The sequence below is a fragment of the Vigna unguiculata genome, chromosome 5 (assembly GCF_004118075.2).
Source record: "Vigna unguiculata cultivar IT97K-499-35 chromosome 5, ASM411807v1, whole genome shotgun sequence".
NCBI lineage: Eukaryota > Viridiplantae > Streptophyta > Magnoliopsida > Fabales > Fabaceae > Vigna > Vigna unguiculata.
The window spans coordinates 44,333,375-44,355,086 of record NC_040283.1 but is presented as its reverse complement, the minus strand read 5'-3'; the positions used below and the strand labels follow the sequence as shown (position 1 = coordinate 44,355,086).

General features: G+C 33.3%; 3 protein-coding genes across 5 annotated transcripts; 2 read left to right on the top strand and 1 right to left on the bottom strand.

Annotated features, from left to right (window-relative positions):
* Positions 1-586: 586 nt before the first annotated feature.
* On the bottom strand, positions 587-1,616 carry LOC114183648 (fasciclin-like arabinogalactan protein 12). Its single transcript, XM_028070730.1, has one exon. It carries the CDS (start codon positions 1,558-1,560, stop codon positions 799-801), a length of 762 nt encoding a protein of 253 aa, XP_027926531.1. The 5' UTR covers positions 1,561-1,616; the 3' UTR covers positions 587-798.
* Positions 1,617-8,712: 7,096 nt separating this feature from the next.
* Positions 8,713-14,868, top strand: LOC114185367 (beta-galactosidase 8-like). The gene is made up of 19 exons (XM_028073053.1): positions 8,713-9,177; positions 9,252-9,347; positions 9,500-9,612; positions 9,688-9,754; positions 9,827-9,919; positions 10,172-10,315; positions 10,458-10,546; positions 10,721-10,826; positions 10,920-11,007; positions 11,233-11,351; positions 11,618-11,779; positions 11,996-12,198; positions 12,289-12,383; positions 12,649-12,758; positions 12,935-13,048; positions 13,346-13,447; positions 13,632-13,843; positions 13,934-14,270; positions 14,354-14,868. Exons 1-19 carry the CDS (start codon positions 9,013-9,015, stop codon positions 14,459-14,461), a joined length of 2,523 nt encoding a protein of 840 aa, XP_027928854.1. The 5' UTR covers positions 8,713-9,012; the 3' UTR covers positions 14,462-14,868.
* Positions 14,869-15,523: 655 nt separating this feature from the next.
* On the top strand, positions 15,524-21,272 carry LOC114185167 (serine/threonine-protein kinase GRIK2-like). 3 transcript variants are annotated; one of them, XM_028072729.1, is made up of 13 exons: positions 15,525-15,941; positions 16,128-16,319; positions 16,441-16,826; positions 17,353-17,427; positions 17,509-17,553; positions 17,840-17,914; positions 18,732-18,819; positions 18,964-19,088; positions 19,553-19,648; positions 20,233-20,299; positions 20,392-20,507; positions 20,614-20,692; positions 20,803-21,272. In XM_028072729.1, exons 3-13 carry the CDS (start codon positions 16,509-16,511, stop codon positions 20,958-20,960), a joined length of 1,242 nt encoding a protein of 413 aa, XP_027928530.1. In that variant the 5' UTR covers positions 15,525-15,941; positions 16,128-16,319; positions 16,441-16,508; the 3' UTR covers positions 20,961-21,272. The 3 variants fall into 3 exon arrangements, with proteins under 3 accessions (XP_027928532.1, XP_027928530.1, XP_027928531.1); XM_028072730.1 differs by having other exon boundaries at positions 16,431-16,826; XM_028072731.1 differs by lacking the exon at positions 17,840-17,914 and having other exon boundaries at positions 15,524-15,941.
* The last annotated feature ends 440 nt before the right edge of the window (positions 21,273-21,712 follow it).

Genomic DNA, 21,712 nt, shown 5'->3' with positions numbered 1-21,712 from the left:
GTCAAACATCCTATATATACACTTATACAAATAATTCGTAATTGGAAAAAGGAAGAAGACACGTTCAAAACATAAATTACAACTTATAAAAAACAGAGAATATTTTCTCAAACTAAAAAGGAACTTAAATAGCCAAACTTGTTATCACTGTACTATCTTAGAAAACTTGTCAACATTATTCTCCTATCCAACAAAAATTGATTATGGAAAGAAATATATTTTAACTATTAAATTTTAATAATTTTTTTTTATAACATGAGGTGTTATATTCTAAATGATTTTGAAATATTGAGAATAAAAAAATAAAAAGTTAGGAAACCATTTAAAAAATACCACTTAATGTTGTAAGAAAAAGTTGTAAAAATTTAGTAGTTAAAATATTATTTTGCTTGTGTAAATATTCCAACCCAACGATACGATGTTTATCAGAAAGAGTTAGTTTTTCTGAAAAGTGGAAAACACAAATGGTTCTGGTTTTTAGCGAGACAGACACACTTGGTGCTTAAGCATTTGAACATGATTACTTGTTGGCATCTTCCAAGACTACACAAAAATTTCGATGTACGTAACATGAGACACGAACGAGTAAAAAGAGAAAGAAATACCTTCAAAATCGAATACATATTTCACCAGGACCGAATACAAAAACAAAAATGAAAAAGAAGAAAATCATCGAAAAGTGCTACAAAAAGTTCACGATTCCCCATGAATCCAACCAATCACAAAAAAGCAGGTGGAAATGAACAAAAAGCACAACAACATTGGACCCAAGTAACGTGGTTCATGAAGGTGTCACGGTCACAACGAGAATACTCCAGCTGCAACTGCAACTGCAAGAGACACCCACATTTTGAGTTTGAAACTGATAGCAGAAGAGTGGGTATCAGCAGAAGCAGGACCATCTGCAGAAGAAGTCTTAGCAGAAGAAGCCTTAGCCTTTGCAGGTGCAGGAGCAGGTGGTGGAGGCTTGGGAACGAAGAAGTCCCTGGGAAGAAGAACCTTGTCGACTTGATAAATCGCAAGCTGGTGATCAGAGTAGACACTGCCACCAACAGTGGCGTTAACAACACCCGTTGTCAAGTTCACTTGGTTCCCGGAGCTGGTGATGTTCAAGGCCAACCTATCAGGGTCATCACCGGCCTGTGTTCTGACGGGGTTGCTCAGAGTGTCGAAGTTTGAGATGGAAACAAAAGTGGGAAGCACGTGGAATTGGATGAGCTCGTTCTTCTGCTGGTCGTTGAGGGAGTTGAGGAAGCCAGGTTTGAGGCTTTGGAAGGAGTTGTCGTTGGGTGCAAACAGTGTTAAACCGTTGTTTGAGTTGAGGAGTTGGGCGTTGATCTGGGTTGAGACCTGCGTTGTGGTGAGAAGACGGATTAGAGTGGTGAAGCCTCCTGCTTTTTTGAGGATTCTGATGATGTCTGTCGGGGATGAGGATGGTGCTGGTGCTGGGGTTTGAGCTGAAACGGTGGTGGTGTAGCAGAGAAGCGTTAGGAGAAGTGAGAGAGAGAGGAGAGGGTGTTTCTTCTTCATCTTCGTGATCATCATCGTGATCATCACCATGTTTTGTGTTATGAGAATCAGTGAGTGAGTGAGTGAGTGTGTGAGTGAATGGAAGAGTGGAATTTATTGAGGTGTTCATGAGGATGAGGTTGAAATTAGGTGGAATGTTTGGTTAGCATTTAGCAAAGCTTTGGTGTTAGATTATGAACATTATTGAAAGGTGGTGTGTGTGTGTCAATGGAGAGGGATTTTGCTTGGAAATGCAGGAAAAACAGTGGAATCTCAAGTGGGGTGTGGGGGCAAAAAAAGATGGCCATGATTGCTTTGCGTTCGCTTGTAAGTTGGAAATTGTTCTGAAATAGGTAAGAGAATCAAAGTGTTTGTTTTGCTGATATCTTAAGGAACAAGTCCCTAATTTATTTCTTTATTTTTCCGATTTGAGGAAGTTTTACTATCGTTGGAACTTTCTCATCTTATCGATAAATTTTGTAAGGTTGAATTAGTTTAAAATTCACTTTTTAACAATGATGAATTCATCAGGTGGAGAGAGTTGGATGAATCTTACATGGACGGTAACATGTAACCTATGATGCATTGCTACTTGGTCGGTGTTGAATGCCTGTGGGTCATTGCGCTATTTGCTTTAGTTCATAGAATTTTCTCATTGTCCTATGCATATATACAAAGAAGGAAGTGGTAGTTATTTTACCCGTTCTCTCTGCAACTTTTTCTTTTGTTTGCATCATATGATCTAGTATAGATACTTTGACATCATGGCCATCAGCCCCTAAAACAATGAGACAAAGTTTAATGAGGTTTGAAAGGTTGACAACTTAGTTATGTTAAAATTAGCAACTGCTGTTTGCTTTGATATATACCTAAAACTAACACCACAAGCACTCATTTTGACCTGATCTTCACCGTTCAAGTAAGGAAATTTAAGTCGCTATAGTGGTTATTTGATTAAGATACTGATATAAATAAAAGTAATTATAACTGGTTTAAAGTTACATCTTTAATCATTTATAAAATATAATTATCTTGGTCAGACGTCAGCGAACTATGCTTTAAAGGCTTGATTTGAGTTGACACCAATTTGAATCTTATGTTCTTAAAGAACAATAGTGAAGAGAGAGAAATAATGTATCAGGTAATCGAGCACTTTTCATTATGAATGATTTATGAGATAGAAATAATGTATCTCTGCACAGCGAATCATATCTCATTATATAGGAACAGGAAATGATCTGAATCCCACTCTTCAGCTGCACTCCATTTTAATCGGAAAAGGGGATTCACATAAAATTAGATTCAGTAACAAGCTTCTCCTGGTTTGGATTAAAAATGTAAGTGGGTTTTAAGAATAGGTATTATCAGAACCAATTTGATGACTAATTCAGATAATTAAGGTTTCAAAATTTGGTTGGAATAGGTAATCAAAGTCTAAACAGTTGCTGAAGCTGCCCCAATAAGAATGTTGCGGCCATAGCAATGTAAATGAATATTTTACAAAGCAGAGAACCGTTATTTTTTTTTTTTTCCTTTTTGAGGAATCAAACCAGAAAACATAAGTTTTAACAAACAGAGTTTTGTCATGTGACATGTCTGCTTCACTTGCTTAATGCTTACACCATGAATTACTTAAAAGAAAGAAAGTATTCGATCAACTTCAATTGGTGGAAAAAAGTGTGGTCCCAGACAATTACATAAAAAATTGAACTTCTCTTAGATGTTTCTATATTAAATAAAATGATCTGAAACTAAAATGAGCTTGTTGTGGTTATTTTATAGCCAACAAAATTTGTTATGCTTTTTGTGTCTTTCTTTCTTTACTTCATATCCATAATCATTTATAGTCTTTCTTTCTTTATGGTAAAACTTCACATTTATTATTGTTCTCATCTTTCATTCTTGATCGGATAACTCATAATACACGAAATTTAATAATAACTATAATATATATTACTTTGTAAATGTTGAGAAGGGAAAATTTGAAGAGAAAATGAAAACTTGTACGGTGAAAGAGGAGTAATTAAAATTAAAACACTAAGGAGAAAAGAAAAAAAAAATACATTTTTCAAGTTTACCTTATAAACTAAGAATTTACATCATTGAATAATTAAAATTGATACTCAAACATTTTTACTAAATAATAAAATCAACAACAAATAAAAATTTAAAACAAAAAGGATCAAATATATGTTTTAAAAAAATTAATTTGATAAAATTAATGTTTACATAAGAAAAAAAATTATAATTGAAATTATAATGGAAGAATAAATTAAAGATCTAAGTAAACTTGATAAATAATGAATAAGTTAAACAATTTGTAAAGATGATTGGTAGTTGTGTAACAAAGGAGAATTCTTCAAATAAAACAAAAGAAAAATAAAAGCAAAAAGAACATTAAAAATGAGTTATTTAAGAGGAGCAATATAGATATCCATCTTTTTCCATGTTTAATTTAAGAAATCAAATATTATTCGAAAATAAGAAAAATGAAAGAAGAAAAAAATGACAACTATTGTTGGCTGGTACACACTTGCTTCTTTAATGAAGTGACATTTAAGTCAATGAAATGCATTTTAAAATTCATACTTTTATGTTAGTTTGTTTCATATCCAAGCTACTTTTTTTAAATGCCAGTTTAAAATTTTATGAATAATCATACAGTATAATAAAATTTTATTTTGATAAAATGTTTATAACATGAAACTAATTAAAAATAAGATAAATGTAAGAATATAAATAAATAATTAATGTTATTTTAAACTTTAAAAATAACAGTCAAATACAAAATATTTATCAGGAGACGGAAATGAAGGAATACAAGAATGGAAGTATTCAAAATTGGTACGAGAACGAGAGAGACATTATATCTCTTTTTTATCTTATTTTATTATTTTAATTTCTTAAATTTTAAATATTTTTGTTATAGCTTAAAACTTTGTCAAGAAAAAAAAGAAAAAAAACTATGTTAATAGCTTTTTGAACTACGTAAAATTGAATATCATTGATTTTTGTCCCTACTGCATTTGGTAATTATCCAAATTTCCATCAGAGTTGTTATTTGTCATGTAAATCCATCCATGTATATTAAAATTGCAGTGATGTATGCATCAAATTAAAATTAGGTTAAAATACTTTTCTTTTCTAATTTTCGTCATTAAATAAGTCATAATTTTGATTTTGTGTTTAAATAAGTTTCAATTTTCATCAATCTTAATTGTGTCTTTTTTGTTAACACCGTTTAAATCATTAACGAGCATGAACAATTATAGTCACGTGTCACTTCGTGGTTTTTTTAGATTTTTTTTTATTTTTTTTAAAATGTCCACGTGTCAATCCAGTAGTGTGTCATGTGTCAAATTTAATGTTTTATATTTAATTTGGTTTCTATATTTGTTATTTTTGTTCAATTTAGTCTCAATTTTGTTTAAAATTGATCAATTTTGTCTCTTTTGAAGATGTGACCAAATTTAATTTTTATATCAAAGTTATAATGATATGAATTTTAATATATTATATAAAAATATTTAATAAAACTGGTGAATTTTAATATAAAAATTAAATAAAAATAACAAATATAAGCACCAAATTATATATAGAACATTGACTTTGACACGTGACACGCTGTTGGGTTGACACGTGGACATTTAAAAAAAATAAAATATTTAAAGAAAAATTTAAAAAATTCAAAAAAATCACGAAGTGACACATGACAGTCACTGTTCACGGCCGTTAATGATTTAAACAATGTTATAAAAAAATGACCCAATTGAACAAAATTAATGAAAATTGAGACTTATTTGAACACAAAATCAAAATTCATACTTATTTGACAAAACTTGACGAAAATTAGTACAAAAAAGATATCTTAACCTTAAAATTAAAGTCGTGCATTTTAAAAAGTATTTTGAAGTAATTAAAAATATATTGTAATTTTAGATCTTATGTACGAACGTTGTAATTTGGAAATTTTTAAAAATAAAAAATGTATATAGTACAAGATCTGATAGAATTTAATGGATTTATAAGGTTGAAAGGAACTCCAAAGTTTTGTTTACAAAACTTTAAAACCACAGTTTTTGAAGATTAGTGAACAATTTTAAATGCAATTGTGAAACTATTGGATACAAAATTAAAAAATCTCGAAGAACTTATCTGTTAAAAAATAAGATTTTCAATAAAAAGATTCTAAAAGATATTTCTAGTTTTGATATAAACTGAACCTCAGTGTGAAATCAAGAGATTTAAGTCTTCTTAATATGAATATATCGGAATTGCAGAAAATTTAGTGCTGAATACGATGTGAGAAGCGATTGTGAAGGAGAAGTTGTTTTTTTAATTGTGTGGCTTTGATTTCATGGTCCCACGATCTCGTTTTTTTTTTTTTAATTTAATTAGGTGATAAAGTATGAACCCTAATAATAAAAATATTTGAATGGTGGGTGTGCTGCTTAAGAAATACTCATCCATGGGTTCTTGCAAATTAATCTCTTTCATACTCAGATCATAAATTCAAGATATTCAGAAAAAAAAAAAAAAAGATAAGGAAGAGATCATTGTCATTTAGGTGTGGTAGTAGATGAATGAAATTGAAGTAAGTGATCAACCCTGCTAGTATGATTTTTTTATTCTGAAATTTTAAATTCCACTCAGAATGTAAAATTTTGAATATCTTTATTTTACTTTTACCTTTATTTGAAATATTAAATCTTTTTAATATACATGTATATACCAAAGTAGTTAGTGTTTACTTTTAAATCTTAATACTGAGTTAATTTATTCTAATACAAAATAAGTAGTGTGCTTACTTTTAATTTTACATAAATTTTATTCCATTTATAAATAATAAAAGTTGATTTAGAGTTGATCAAAATAATAGAAAAGAACGTAAATATTTTTAAATATTTTTAAGTTTGCATTTTGATATTAAGAATTTGATGCAAACTTAATTGGAATATAGATTTATAACTTTTTAAAAACCATATTATTACAAAATGGAATGGAATAATATGAATATTGAAAATTTGTAGAGATTGTGAAAATATGAGAGATATAAGATATATCAAAGATATAAAATATATGTTATTGGGAGAAATTTATTATTTTATTTTATTTATTTATTTTTTATTAATATATATATATATATATATATATATGAAAATATAATAGAATATAAAATTATAAAATCATATCATTTTATATTATTTTTTTAAAATAAAATCACAAAATTATTAATCTAATAATTTTCTGTTTTCAATTGCGAATTTAAAAAATTTGCAGAGCTAAGCAAATAAAACAATATTTGAGGTTGTTTTGAGAAACTAAAAGACCAACGTATAAATATTGTTGTAAAGTTTTGTTCGGTGAAATTTGTTGTCTCAGTTAGAATTTCTTTTATTGAGATAAATCGATAAGATTATAGAGAAGAGAATTGATAGAACTTCTAATATAAAATCTCAAAGTTTAATGTTTGTGAATTTTATTTTATTTTTTATATAGTAATCAACTTTTTAATTTTTATTAATACGAGATTTTTAACTTATATTTAAATTCATAAAAGATAACGTAAAATTGTCATGAATTTTTGTTGTGTTTTGCTTTCATATATGAAATATCTGGTTTTGTTCCATAAAGTCTTGAGTGGAGGGTACGTAGTAGACAAATATACAACCATGTTTTCTTTTTCCTTCCAACAACATGATGTCATGGTGGGTACCATTTTGGATGTTTAGTTCAATTCCAATAATCAATTAAATGGTTAAGAAACTTTGACTTATCATTTTTTGATAGTGATTTCATGCATGAGTTGTGCATATTTTTTTCTTTTATAAATCGTTCGTCTTTATATTTTTACAATTATTCATATATATACTATTTAGTATAACTTTCTGGGTTTTATGTTTAATTTATATGATTATAGAAAAAAAAGGTGATTAATTATACTCTTTTTTACTAACACATCTAACATATAATTTGGTGAAGAAAAAAAGTTATAAGAACAAAGATAAATATGAGTAACAAAAAAGCAAATCAAATAAGGATATTAATATACTAAGAGTGGCTAAGTAATTCTTTATTTTGGCTTAACCTAATTTTAAGGAAAAAAACATGAAAACATGAAAGAAATAAAGCTATTCATGTCAATATGATTTCTTGCTCAAAAATTTCCTTCCTCAGTCAACTATTTCTCTTGTTTAGTCAATTATCGACTAGAGAATGAGAATAATAAGTGTAGACTCTCGTCTAATGAATTTTATTGATAAAAAACATGAATAAGTGTTTGAAGATTTTACTTTTATAATAAGTATTATGATTTGGTTGTGTGAAATAAAACAAAAAATATTGTTACTAAATAAAAGAAACAATTTTTGTATAAAATGCGATTAATAAGTTTTATAGTCAATCGGGTCATTATTGAATAAAAGTTGCATCTTTCTCTTACCAGTCTAATTAATTAGATCATGTTACCCTACTTATTGTAAGAGTGATTATATATTTTTTTATACTAACTATTTCTAACATAGTTGTGTTTTATTATTTCCCTGTTGGTTGGTTACAAGAGAACATAAAAGGAAATAAAAGGTGAAAAATAATTAGTTTTTATTTTAAGCTGTGGTTTTTGGCAGAGACTCAATGTTAGAGACTATTTTTGATTGAGGAAAGTAAAGTTAACATAAGACAAACAAAACGCTGCTTCATGCAATGCAACTGAATCCAAAAAAATACCGTAAAAGGAACAAAAAACTTGGGTGAATAAATATGGTCTGAAACAGGTTGGTCATTCCTCGTTACAGCTGCTATACCTGTGTTTGTGTCTCTCTTACCTAAACCATACTTAGATTTTGTCACAAATCTTAACTTAAGCAATTTGTAATGTATAACATATACCTCTTATTATTGTCCTGAGTCATGAAATTCACCATTTACGGTTTCCTCCTTCTCCACCATATCCTACTTTTTCCTTTTTAACTACCATTTTTGACCGCCATTGCTATAAAATGCGTCATTGGTAAGACCCCAATCCCTATGCTTCACCCTTCTTCACCATTGACTCGCCGACAGACCAAAACGACAATCTCACCGACAACCATTTGTTCTTTGTTGACACACAAATCTGACACATGGAGTGTCCTTTTCTCAAGCAGAATAAATAACAAATAACAAATAAATCATTAATCTACATATATAGCTTCTTGTTAGCTCAACTCTTCACTCTACTTCTTCTCCCATTTGATTCCCTTCCCTCTCTCCAAGTTTTATTACCTCTTTCAGTTCAACCACTTTTACTTCCCATTTATATCTCTCTCCGAAAAGCAGCATTTGCATTTCACACGCATGTGAGGCCCGGCACAAGTAACAAATCAAGCAAAGCAAGATCGCTTTGCATTGTGTTAACAAACAAGGCAACCCCATTATTTGTTGCCATTTTGGTTTCAATAAAGCCTCCTCCTTTCCTTCTGGGTTTTCTCCTTTCTCTCCGTTCAAAAATCTACAAGACAAAACATGAGAGCGACGCATGTTGTGTTGGCTCTGTTTTGGTTTCTCAGTATTCACACTCCGGGGTTGTTCTGTGCCAATGTGCAGTATGATCACAGAGCATTAGTTATCGATGGCAAACGCAGGGTCTTGATCTCCGGTTCCATTCATTACCCTCGTAGTACTCCAGAGGTTTTTTTCTTTCCCTCTCTCTCTCTCTCTCTGACTTCTGCGTGGTTTTTGAACTTAGAAGGGAAATGTTGCAGATGTGGCCAGACCTTATTCAAAAATCCAAAGATGGAGGATTGGATATGATAGAGACTTATGTTTTTTGGAACATACACGAACCGGTTCGAGGACAGGTTATGATTGTTCGCTTTCCATTTTGTATTTATTGTAATTTTGCATTCTCCTACGGCTTCCAGTATCAGCATTGCATTTATTGAAGCATGAAATGTTGAGCAGATTCTTTGTGTGGTTTTGGATGAAAAGACTAATAAGAAAAAATTGGCAGTATGATTTTGATGGGAGGAAGGACTTGGTGAAATTTGTGAAGACAGTGGCAGCGGCAGGTCTCTATGTGCATCTCCGCATTGGTCCATACGTTTGTGCTGAATGGAACTATGGGTAAAGTTTGTTCCTTTTTGTGTTCTATTTTCTGGGGGTGTTCATGTCTAATTGGGGGATTTCATTTTTCAACAGTGGTTTCCCTGTTTGGTTGCACTTCATTCCTGGAATCAAGTTCCGAACTGATAATGAACCCTTCAAGGTAACTCTCCTCCTTCTGTTCTGTGGTGCTGTCCTTGGATTCGAGTTTACTCATCAACAACTTTGTATTCAGGCAGAAATGAAGCGGTTCACTGCCAAAATTGTGGATATGATGAAGCAAGAGAAGCTATATGCGTCACAGGGAGGACCTATTATTTTATCTCAGGTTTTTCTTCTTTTAATCTAACAAGAATTTAATCATAATTGGATTGATTGTTATAATAACTATCTTTTATGTCATACCTAACACTTTCTAATCAAGGGCAAAAATCTTTACATTGGTGGTGCATACAAATTAGTCTCATTTAATGAAAACACCTTTTTGTTTAAAAGGAATTACTAACATCCAGATTTTGAGGTATGGCTGTAAATTACCATAGTTTGTCAATATGATAATATTAGTACTTTCAATTGCCAGATTGAAAATGAGTATGGAAACATTGATTCTTCCTACGGTGCTGCTGGCAAATCCTACATCAAGTGGGCAGCAACTATGGCTACATCTCTTGATACAGGGGTTCCATGGGTCATGTGTCAACAAGCTGATGCTCCTGATCCAATTGTAAGTTTTCTCCTGTTTCTTTTTCAACATCAAGGGTTGGTGGTTTATGTTTTACTAGATTGTTTGTCTTCCTTGAAGGAGAAAGCAGGTTGTTCTTCTGTCTACATTCTTTTTACTTTATTGATACTGTAACAACCCGCAGATTAATACATGCAATGGATTTTACTGCGATCAATTTACACCAAACTCTAACACAAAACCAAAAATGTGGACTGAGAATTGGAGTGGATGGTTAGCATCTTTTTCTATTTGAATCAGTTAGTTATTTCAATGACCTTGAAATGTCATCTGATTAGTTTTTGTATCTCATATTAGAGTCTATTTTTTTCTTTATTTTCCTCTATCTTTTGAACTTTTTTGGAATAAGGCTTTGTTTCTGTTGTTTTAAATTCTTTGGAACGGTAGGTTTCTTTCATTTGGTGGTGCTGTCCCTTTCAGACCTGTGGAAGATCTTGCATTTGCTGTGGCACGCTTTTTTCAGCGAGGAGGAACATTTCAAAATTACTATATGGTAATGCAACCTTAAATGTGGTGTCTGCATTTCATTTGATATGATACTTCCAGAAAGAATATGATACAGTTAATATTGCTTGCTTTGAAACAGTACCATGGAGGGACCAACTTTGACCGAACTTCTGGTGGACCTTTCATTGCTACAAGTTATGATTATGATGCACCTATTGATGAGTATGGTATGCCCTCACTCTTCCTTCACATTGCATTTATTTTGTTGATATTGCAGACATCACAATCGTGCTACTAACTGTCAGTTGAGGGAAGCTTAGCTTCCATATGCATTGATGAAGTTGGATGAACAATATTGTATGATGTACAATTTATTAATTATTTATGTAAGACAAATTACAGTCGACAAATTTGTGTGGGATTTTAAAAAATATCTCTACCATATGCTTCAGGAATTGTTAGACAGCCTAAATGGGGTCACCTTAAAGATGTTCATAAGGCCATAAAGCTTTGTGAAGAAGCATTGATAGCTACTGATCCATCAATTGTATCCCTTGGTCCAAACCTTGAGGTATGAGTGGTTTATGTTCAAAATTTTGGTCCATTATATATAAATTTTTTGTAAGTTTCTTTCCCTTGAAATGCCCCGTGATAGTGAAATGCTAACTTAATTTTGAATTGGTACACTGACACATTGTCACAGGTTACACTGGTTACCTCCTTTTGCAATAATGCCATTGCATACTGATGCTTATTTTTTTTGTTCTGCATTACCACGTATATACTTTATGAAAAAATTGTCTCTCCATAATGTATTTTTTACTATCTAAACCACAGGCTGCAGTTTACAAGACAGGATCTGTATGCTCAGCCTTCCTTGCTAATGTAGGCACCACATCTGATGCAACCGTAAATTTCAGTGGCAACTCATATCACTTGCCTGCATGGTCTGTGAGCATCTTACCAGACTGCAAGAATGTAGTGCTTAACACTGCAAAGGTTAATCTCATCAACTTCTTTTTCATTTTAACGTGTCTTCACTAATTAGTGGCTCCAAAACATTAAATGTGTTGTTGGTTGATTTTCCCAATCTAATAAATAGTTTAATTGGCTGGAGTTAATATGAAAGTGTAATGAATATAGTAAAAAAAAAATTGTTTTTGGCTAGTCCAAAAAGCAAGTAGCATATACTTAAAATCACATTTTTCATGGCAGATTAATTCTGCTTCTTCAGTTTCAAGCTTCACAAAAGAATCTTCAAAAGAAGATGCTGGTTCTTCAGAAACTTCTAGTGCAGGATGGAGTTGGATAAGTGAACCAGTGGGTATTTCAAAGGCCGATCCATTCTCACAAACTGGATTATTGGAGCAAATAAATACAACAGCTGATAAAAGTGATTACTTGTGGTACTCATTAAGGTAGATATTAGGCCTACATGTTGAAAGACTTTTCCTCTGACCTATAGTTCTCTCTACCATGTTAACACTGTTCTTTGTTCTTTCTTAAAGCATTGATCATAACTATGGTGCTAGTTCTCAAACTTCCCTTCATATTGAGTCACTTGGTCATGGTCTTCATGCTTTCATCAATGGGAAGCTTGCAGGTAAATAATAGTAAAACAATTAGAACTGATTATATATCGGGGTAACTATGTATCTACAACTCTTTCTTCCTGAATGTTCTTATGTTATTGTTTTATATAATTGAGATTCATATTTAATTGCTGGTTATGTTGACCTTGGTATCATTTTAAGGACTGCAGGCTCGTTGTTGCTCTTTCCTGAAATGTTCAGAGTTTACTCTTTCAATTAAGTTCTTCTTGAATTAATTAATTTTAATTATCTGCCATATTATTGAAAACTACTCAGGGAGTCAAGCAGGCAACAGTGGCAAAGCCAAGTTCACTGTGGACATCCCTGTCACCCTAGTGGCTGGAAAGAACACAATTGATCTCTTGAGTTTAACTGTGGGACTTCAGGTTAAATTTTCCACACCATACTGCATATACAAATTTACAAGATATGAAATTATTTTTTTATAGTATGCAATTATGCATTGGCTTGTTAGTTTCTGTTCCACATTATCTTACTTGCTCGTCCAGTGATTTATATCATTGATCACTAACATCGATTAATTAAACCTTACACACAACAGAACTATGGAGCATTTTTTGACTTAACAGGAGCAGGTATCACTGGTCCAGTGATACTGAAAGGTTTGGCAAATGCCAGTGCACTTGATCTCTCCTCCCAGAAGTGGACATATCAAGTCAGTTTTCTCCTTTGGTTAAACTCCATTCTTTCTCCTTTGTACATAACTTAAACAAGTAAACATTGGTGAGATTCATGTATTACTTAAATCTATCCATAAAGTGTACTTGTATGTTACAGTCATTTTCTCTGTTCCCGCCAATGAATTTCATAGATCAATAAGTTCATGACAGAAGAAGAATAGTGCTATTTTTTTAGTTCAAGAGACTAGAAGATATAAAACTGAGGTCAACTGGATTCCATATTTTTGTTTTGGTTAAAATCATAGAATGCAGTCTTAATTTTTTTGATGCAGGTTGGACTTAAAGGTGAAGACTTAGGCCTGTCTAGTGGAAGTTCTGGACAGTGGAATTCGCAGTCTACCTTCCCTAAGAACCAACCTTTGACTTGGTACAAGGTAATCTGATTTTCATTTCCTTGTTTTACTGGTTACGAATAAGGGAATTTAGAATTATTACAACTCCCATATCTTCATATAGTTTTACCAGCAATGTCTATCTTCAACTTGCATTAGCATACAATAATTAAAATGTTGGGAACACTACTTCTGCTACTAACTAATGTAGTTCATGTTGGATTAGACAACCTTTGCTGCTCCATCCGGCACAAGTCCAGTTGCAATTGACTTCACTGGAATGAGGAAAGGTGAGGCTTGGGTGAATGGACAAAGCATTGGCCGATACTGGCCTATATTTGTAGCTTCAGATGCTGGTTGCACAGAATCTTGCAATTACAGAGGACCTTACAGTGCATCCAAATGCCGCAGGAATTGTGGAAAACCATCACAGACACTGTGAGTGTTGGATACCATAAAAGAGTGAAGTTGAAAAATGAAAATAATCTTTGGTTGATGATATCACTGAGGCACTCACCAATCCTGCAGGTATCATGTACCACGATCGTGGTTGAAACCAAGTGGCAACACCCTTGTTTTGCTTGAGGAAAAGGGAGGTGATCCAACACAAATATCTTTTGTCACAAAACAGATAGAAAGTTTGTGTGCACATGTATCTGATTCTCATCCACCACCAGTAGAATTGTGGAACTCGTACACAGAATCAGGAAGAGAAGTAGGTCCTGTGCTATCACTCACATGCCCTCAGCAGAATCAGGTCATCTCTTCCATTAAATTTGCAAGCTACGGAACCCCCCTTGGAACTTGTGGGAACTTCTACCATGGACGCTGCAGCAGCAGCAAGACTTTGTCTATTGTGCAGAAGGTGTTATTTAGCTTCCTCTTCCTCTTGTGACATTGATGTTTTTTGCTTTGGTTTAGACTGACTCATCAAATGATTTTAAACAGGCCTGCATTGGATCAAGAAATTGTAGTGTTGGAGTGTCAACTGATACATTTGGAGATCCTTGTAGAGGAGTTGCAAAGAGTTTAGCTGTTGAAGCTTCTTGTGCATAGACAGAGAATGTTTTGCTACAAGAACAATCCTCAATTGTCTCAAGATGATTCCTACTAATACGTCACGGTAGATTTGCAATCTTGGAACATCCATGAAAAATTGTCAACTGTATAACAGTCTAGTCTCAAGTCAAGTGCAATAAAAGAAAAAAGTCTTGGCTGATGCAAGATACGCCACAAATGGCATTTTTATTTATGCTTTTACTGAAAAAGATGACTGATTTGTCAACTTGCAAGACAAGTTGTTCTCATGATTGGTGTGAGGAAAGTGAACAGTAAAATGTTGAAACTTAGGAATATAGACTTTTCTTCATGAGACAAGTTGGATTGACGTAATCTATGGTAAAAAATTTACTGAAATGTAAAAGGATGTGTTGAGCATTTGAAATTCACGAGTTTGATGAGTAGAAATCAAACCATGCGATGCAGTGTCATCAAGAAATTGTGAGCATTTTCTAACAAGTAGAACCTCCCATTGGTGAATAATAAATGCAAAACGTTTGTGCATGTGACCAGTACCAAACAAGAACCTTCCATTGAACAAATTATTGCGATGAGAAACATTATGGTACACCCTTAATTTGTCTTGGAGGCGTACATATGCATTACACAACATGTGAACAATTTGTTCCTGAAGAATATGTCTTATATAAGATGTGATTTATATTTTTGAAGTATTAAATTAAATGTACTCACTTTTCAATTGATTATTTTTACAAAAATAATAGAGACATGTGTAACAAAATATTACATTACTGGTAGAAGCTGCACAGAAAAAAAAATCTTATATTTGAGTTTAAAGAAAACCAAACTCCCCAAATAGTTGACTTCAAGATTAAAATTTCGACCTCTAAAAAGTGATTTGGTAGAAACAGATATAAATGGATATGAGTTATTATTAAAATTTAATAGTTGAAAAAATTGGATTTTGATTGTAATTGTGATGAACTATTAAAATTTATTTAAAGTACAAAAATGCGTTTATGGCGTGTTCTAATAATGAGAAATGGCATGCAAGAAACAGTTATAAATTGTATTTATAGTCTGAAAAAATGAGTGATGCCCAATGTGGCCAACCTGTTACCGTTGTTGGATTCCTCCTAAAAATTGAACAAATTTTTTAATTGCTATACTGCCCCTCTTTTTAGCTTCGCACTTTCACAATACCCTGTATTTATTCATTTTTTCTTCACTCTCTCCCTTCCCGACCGATCGATTTCCTCCGCCTAGGGTTTTTCCGCATTCCGATTTTCGATTCCAACTTTTCTCCTCCCCATCCACAACTGCAAATGTAATAGGGTTTTCGTTTCCTTCGGGTTCCTTCTGTGGTAATTGCAACTCTCTCGATTCAATTTTGGATTTAGGGTTCCGAGTCTTACTCTAAAGGCCGTCGATTCGTGCTGGAATTCTAGACTTTCGGAACCGCAGGGATAGGGTTCTTCCATTTTGTCATTTTCCCCCTGGAGGAAAAGAGGGAGGGGTAAATTATTGAACTTTTATCTATATTTTTTATAATTATAATAATAATAGACTCAGCCGTTGACGTTTCTCTTTGATGGGCTTCTGTTCTTTTCTTATTTCTATTTTCCCAATGTTATTTTATTAATCTGTAGTTTTTACTTTTAATCATTTTTAAATTTTTTTCCTGTTCCTGTTTGTGTAAAAGGTCAACGAATTGTTGGTGGTGAGTTGTGGGCTGAGCCTGCAACCGTTACTATAAACTGGAGCTATCACAATGTTGGGTGTGAATCGCTGCGGCTTTAATTTCTGTAGCCGTTTTCTCCACCTAGCCGAATGGCATCCCTTAGAATAGTAATGATAAACGGGGCTTGAGGCCCTTCTCTTCCTCTCGTATCAGGTAATCATCATCTCTTTAAGGGATAAGTCCAATCCTGTTTTATGATTGTGCTTAATCCTTGCAGCTGTGTTGAGATAACCTACCCATTTGATGAGATTCCTATTGTGAAAGCAATTTGCAGGGTCAGCAGAGACAATTTAGTTATTAGGATATATTGGCTTTGGCCGTTTGAGGTGAGTTACTGCTGTGATGGGAGATTATAAGAGATTTTCATTTTCCAAAATGATTGGCTGCTGTGGTTGCTTCGGATTTGTGAAAAAACCTAGACGGCGTCGGGCTAAGCGTAGCATCAGCAATTTCCTCTCCCATGGCCTATTATATGATGTAGAAACTGAAGGTGATGAGTCGTTTAGTGGTGATGTTACTAGTAACGCCACCAGTGGAGATGATAATGAGGCGCATGTTGTTCGGAACCGTTCCGAGGATATTTTGAACTTTAGAGCTGAGAATGGCATGGTTTGTAGGCCATTTCCTGTCAAGGAGACTATTGAACTTGTTCGCTCAGAGGTATATGTGGAGATAGCTTTTTAGTTTTTTCTCAGTTTATAGTCAAACGTAAAACGTCGAGACTAGGTTGACTAGTTTTGATATGCGAGTGAACAGTGAAGTCATGTGTGTTTTCATCACTTTATGGTATCCAAACCTTTGCCTGAATATTTGTGAAATTTATTTAATATAGTTAGAAAAGAATTGCTTTTACTTTTGAATGACCCCTACATGATAAAGGGAAGTTGGGTTTGACACTATTTTACATATTTGGTCATATGACATTGTATTAAGACTAAACATTGAAATGCTTGGGGTAAATTTTTTTATGTCTAGTTGTTGACTTATTCTACTTTTCTGCATTTGCAAGTTGTAACCATAGATTTAGAGAGATTACTTTACATCCTACATGGTAATCTTGGTCTTGAATTTTTCGTCTATCCTTACCTGACAGTTGTTAACTGTATTCGGGCAAACGTCTGTACTGTGATGAATATCTTCGTCTTTTTTTATCACGGTCTTTATTTAAATGCTTTCATTCCTTCAGGATGAATATGGGAACAAGATGATAAATGAATACATCCGAGAGTACAAAATTGGTTCTGGAAGCTATGCCAAAGTGGTAAGCTTAGTTTTTAAGTTATGCTTCGTCTATTCTCATTGGATCCACTGTCCTGAGTCCCTTCCCTTATACAAATTGCAGGCTCTTTATAGAAGTTCCTTAGACGGAAATCACTATGCAATTAAGGTATGAACACTTTTTGAGTGAATATGCAGATTATTTTATTATAGAAGGTTTTTAACAGGGCAGTAGTCGCTGCTCCTGATAATCGGGAAGTGTGACACTGGTAGATGATTCAGCCAGCTAGTGTGACTGAGAAATTGCATACTATATTACTTTAAGAGACTGAGAAGAACATAAGAACTCTAATAAAAAGCTCACTTATTCATCGCAACATGCATGTGTGAAATGTCATTATCGTGAAAAAGGGCAAAGATAGTCATTTATTGAGGTTAACTTTTTTCAACTGCAGTCCTTTCACAAATCTCATTTACAAAAGCTTCGCGTTGCACCCTTTGAGACTGCCATGACTGATGTTCTAAGGGAGGTATATACATATATCCTTAGTATCTTTCTATGAACAAGTATGGAGTTCTCATTTCATGGTTGGATCATTGGCCTTTTCTTTTTAACACCTTCAATCATAATTTGTGGTAGAAATATAGTCCAAGTGTGAATTTTCATTGAACCTGATAACATGTTGGTTATTACCTGGCAGCTATTTGCTGGCCACCAACTGCTTCATATGGCTCTTTAACTTCACTAACAGTATATTGAAACTACTTCTAAATTTTCTGCTCCTAGAGATTTTCTGTTCTTATGGAATATATTTTCGTCTGTATTCTTTTTTATACCAAAGTATGCATATAGGTCAGTTTTCGAAAATGGAAACTTTCCGAGTGCAAATTTTTTATGTTCTATTTTCTTAGAATTTTAGCTTAGGGTCTGACACAACCCCAAAAGCTAGCTCATAGAATGAGGGTTGTTCCCCATTTATAAATTCTATTTAGGCACTATTCCTAGTTAATGTGAGACTTGAGTTTTAACTTCTACTCCATCTCACGCCTTTTATTATTGGGCTTGGTGTGCGGATAATATGGTAAATGACCACGTCGGATTTAGGACAGGCTCTTATATGTTCTTAAATTTTGAATCTTAACCTAATTCAACCCCAAAAGCTAGTCATGTGCAATTTGGTTCTTCCAATAAATTTTAATATTTATAATCTTTTGCCAAGAGTTCGCTTTTTATTTTTCTTCCTATGTTATGTTGTTTATTTTATGATTTATTATAATGTTTAACTCATTTATTGGGATGTTCTTTACTGTCTCTTCAGTATTTTAATAGGCATACGTTATTTTCAGGTACTGATTATGAAAATGGTGGAACATCCTAATATAGTCAATCTCATTGAAGTTATTGATGACCCAGAGTCAGACGACTTCTACATGGGTACCCAATACTAGTGTCTTGGTTTTTTAATTTAGAGAAGATTGTTCCTGTAATTTGTTCTTATGTTTTTTTAACCTGAACCTCAAGTTTTAATAAGAATCTCTATTAAGTACTTGGTTTAACTACTGTTTTTTACTTTTACAGTACTTGAATATGTGGAAAGCAAATGGGTGTGTGAGGGTACAGGTCGTCCTTGTGCATTAGGTGAAGAGACTGCTAGGAAATACTTGCGTGATATAGTCTCAGGATTAAGATATCTCCATGCTCACGTATTATCTCTCAACCAAATCTTATTGTGGTTAATGATGACTCAGTGCCCCCCTCTATCCCAAACGCACATTTTTATCTTCAATCATATGCCTGTAGTTTTTATATTTACTTTAGTTCATGTCTTTCACATTTCTATGCTTTTTCTGTATAAAAAGAAAAACATTTACGAATTGAATTGCAAATAGACACTGCTCAGTTTCTTGTTCGTTGATGTATGTTATTCTTCTCAGACTTAAAATCAGTTTTTTCTGTCAACTTGAAGCTGTTAATATTTATTTTTGTTTGCCTATAGTTGGCTGAAGTATATTTTTGCATATTAATAGAAATACATATATTAGATATGCGTGCTTAAAAACTGGAACCAGCATCTCATTTATTGGACACGCTCGGGCTCATTGATGTTATATGCTTTAAAATAGTTTGACTATGTTACTATGGTGATTCGATATTTGTTTTAATGCAGAATATAGTGCATGGGGATATAAAACCTGATAATCTGTTGATTACTCGTCATGGCACAGTAAAGATAGTGGATTTCAGTGTCAGCCAGGCTTTTGAGGTGATGTAATTACTAAACTCAAATTCTTGAAAAGATGTGAAAGCTGATTATTTACTCCAGGCTTCTCATATTATTTTACTTGTGTATTCGAAATTTGATACTTGAAAGGACATCATTTTATGAGGGAGTTTGAAATTTGATTGGTTGAAGGAAAGCTGGTGAATGTATCTTGTTAAGGCGTCCTTGAAAGCTGGAAGTCATTAATATGTGAATGACATAATTTAAGAGTCAGAAGCCTCATTTTTGTTGATTCTTTTACTTCATTTTGCTGATAGCGCATGTCTTTGCAACAAATCCATAGGATTCTGACTCCACTCTTGAAACTATCGCTGGAAATAGGTCCATAGCTGTTATTTTGACACTTAGTTTTCTTTCTTGGGGGTACCTATAACAATCTAGCTGGTATGAGAATGGGGGCAGAACCTAGGAAGTTGAAAGTGATCAATCAGGGAGAAATTTTTTTCTCCTAACTAATGTGTTTGACATCTCCTAGCACATTCCTGTGGTATATTGGTGACATCACAAGTGTAGATATAATCTCAACTAATTAGGAATCAATACCTAACCTTGATTTCATTTTGCAGGATGGAAATGATGAACTTCGTCGATCACCTGGCACTCCTGTTTTCACTGCACCAGAATGTTGTTTAGGTTAGAGGTTTGCTTTCAAGCTTGCAAGACCCTTCTCCATGGACTATATGAAAAGTACATGTTCTAACTGCAGTTTTGTTGATATTATTTAGGTCTTACTTATCATGGTAAAGCTTCTGACACTTGGGCCGTAGGAGTTACTTTGTACTGTATGATATTGGGTGAATACCCATTTCTTGGAGATACACTTCAAGATACATATGACAAAGTATGACATATATTAACTTAACCTCAGATATTATCACGTAGAATTCATGTTACGGGTTTGTATCCTATCACAGAAATCTGAGCTTGCTGTTTTCTTCCTTGTACAGATAGTCAATGATCCTTTAGTTCTGCCAGATGACATTAATCCCCAGTTAAAGAACTTAATAGAAGGATTACTGTGCAAAGGTACGCAGCATTCAAGTTTCACAGGCTTAACTGTATATATCATTTTCGGTGACGTAATTTTATCATCATCCTAATTTTTATTCATTTTATATTGTTCCCAACTTATGCAGACCCAGAAAAAAGGATGACATTGGGCGATGTTGCCGAGCATGTCTGGGTTATTGGAAATGATGGCCCACTCCCTGGGTACTTATGTTGGTGCAAACGCAAGAGCCTGATGGCTGCAGATTTTGATGAAAGCAATATACCCTTGCTTGATCCACAATGATTTTAAGTTGGGTTTCTTATGTACAGTCTGAAAAGGCCCATTAGTTTATCGATGTTATGATTAAAGGAAATCTCCAAAGGATCGACCCTTGGAATTTAAGCAAATACAGCTCATGTTGTCGACGATAAGTAGCCAACTAAATCATGTTTATTTTTGTGTTATGAAAAGATGCATTTGGTGTCTGCGGACATAGAGGTCTTGTACACGGCTCTTTCGCATAGAATGAGTTTTTTTTTTTTTCTCAAACACGTGCCGAATTGTGCTCAGTTCATATTCTATTCATATATAATACATATATTACATTCCTTGGAGTGTTTTGCTTACATGGTTTGGTTTAATATTCAAAGAATTTGATTGTTCAACGATCCACGCTAAGCTTGAATTTAGGCTTTGATTGTCAAATTTATCCTAAGGTCTTTTTCTGACAGTGGATTATTGCCAAACTGTATTGTATTTACTTTTAATCTGCTTTTGGATGAGAAGTGAGAAGTTCCAACTTAAAAGGTATTATTGTAATGGGATAAAGTTGTTATTCGTTGCATAAGTTCGGTTCTGGTTGTCGTAAACGCGTGGTACTCTTGAACAAAAGTCTTCTTCATCCACGCAAACAAACAAGAGTAGACCCATTTTTTTTATATTTAGGGTTTTTACCATTTGACTTCCAATTTAAACATCTTCAACCATAACTGCAACTCCCATTCTCTACGTCTCTCTCACTCACCCTTGCCTCACCCGATGCATGCTATCGTTTC

Bases quoted from the DNA above. Each gene is read 5' to 3' on its own strand.
- LOC114183648 (XM_028070730.1), bottom strand. From the start codon at position 1,560: ATGGTGATGATCACGATGATGATCACGAAGATGAAGAAGAAACACCCT.
- LOC114185367 (XM_028073053.1), top strand. From the start codon at position 9,013: ATGAGAGCGACGCATGTTGTGTTGGCTCTGTTTTGGTTTCTCAGTATT. The intron at 9,178-9,251 runs GTTTTTTTCTTT...GAAATGTTGCAG, and splicing joins ACCCTCGTAGTACTCCAGAG to ATGTGGCCAGACCTTATTCA. The intron at 13,049-13,345 runs GTCAGTTTTCTC...TTTTTGATGCAG, and splicing joins CCCAGAAGTGGACATATCAA to GTTGGACTTAAAGGTGAAGA.
- LOC114185167 (XM_028072729.1), top strand. From the start codon at position 16,509: ATGGGAGATTATAAGAGATTTTCATTTTCCAAAATGATTGGCTGCTGT. The intron at 17,554-17,839 runs GTATGAACACTT...TTTCAACTGCAG, and splicing joins GAAATCACTATGCAATTAAG to TCCTTTCACAAATCTCATTT. The intron at 20,693-20,802 runs GTACGCAGCATT...CAACTTATGCAG, and splicing joins AGAAGGATTACTGTGCAAAG to ACCCAGAAAAAAGGATGACA.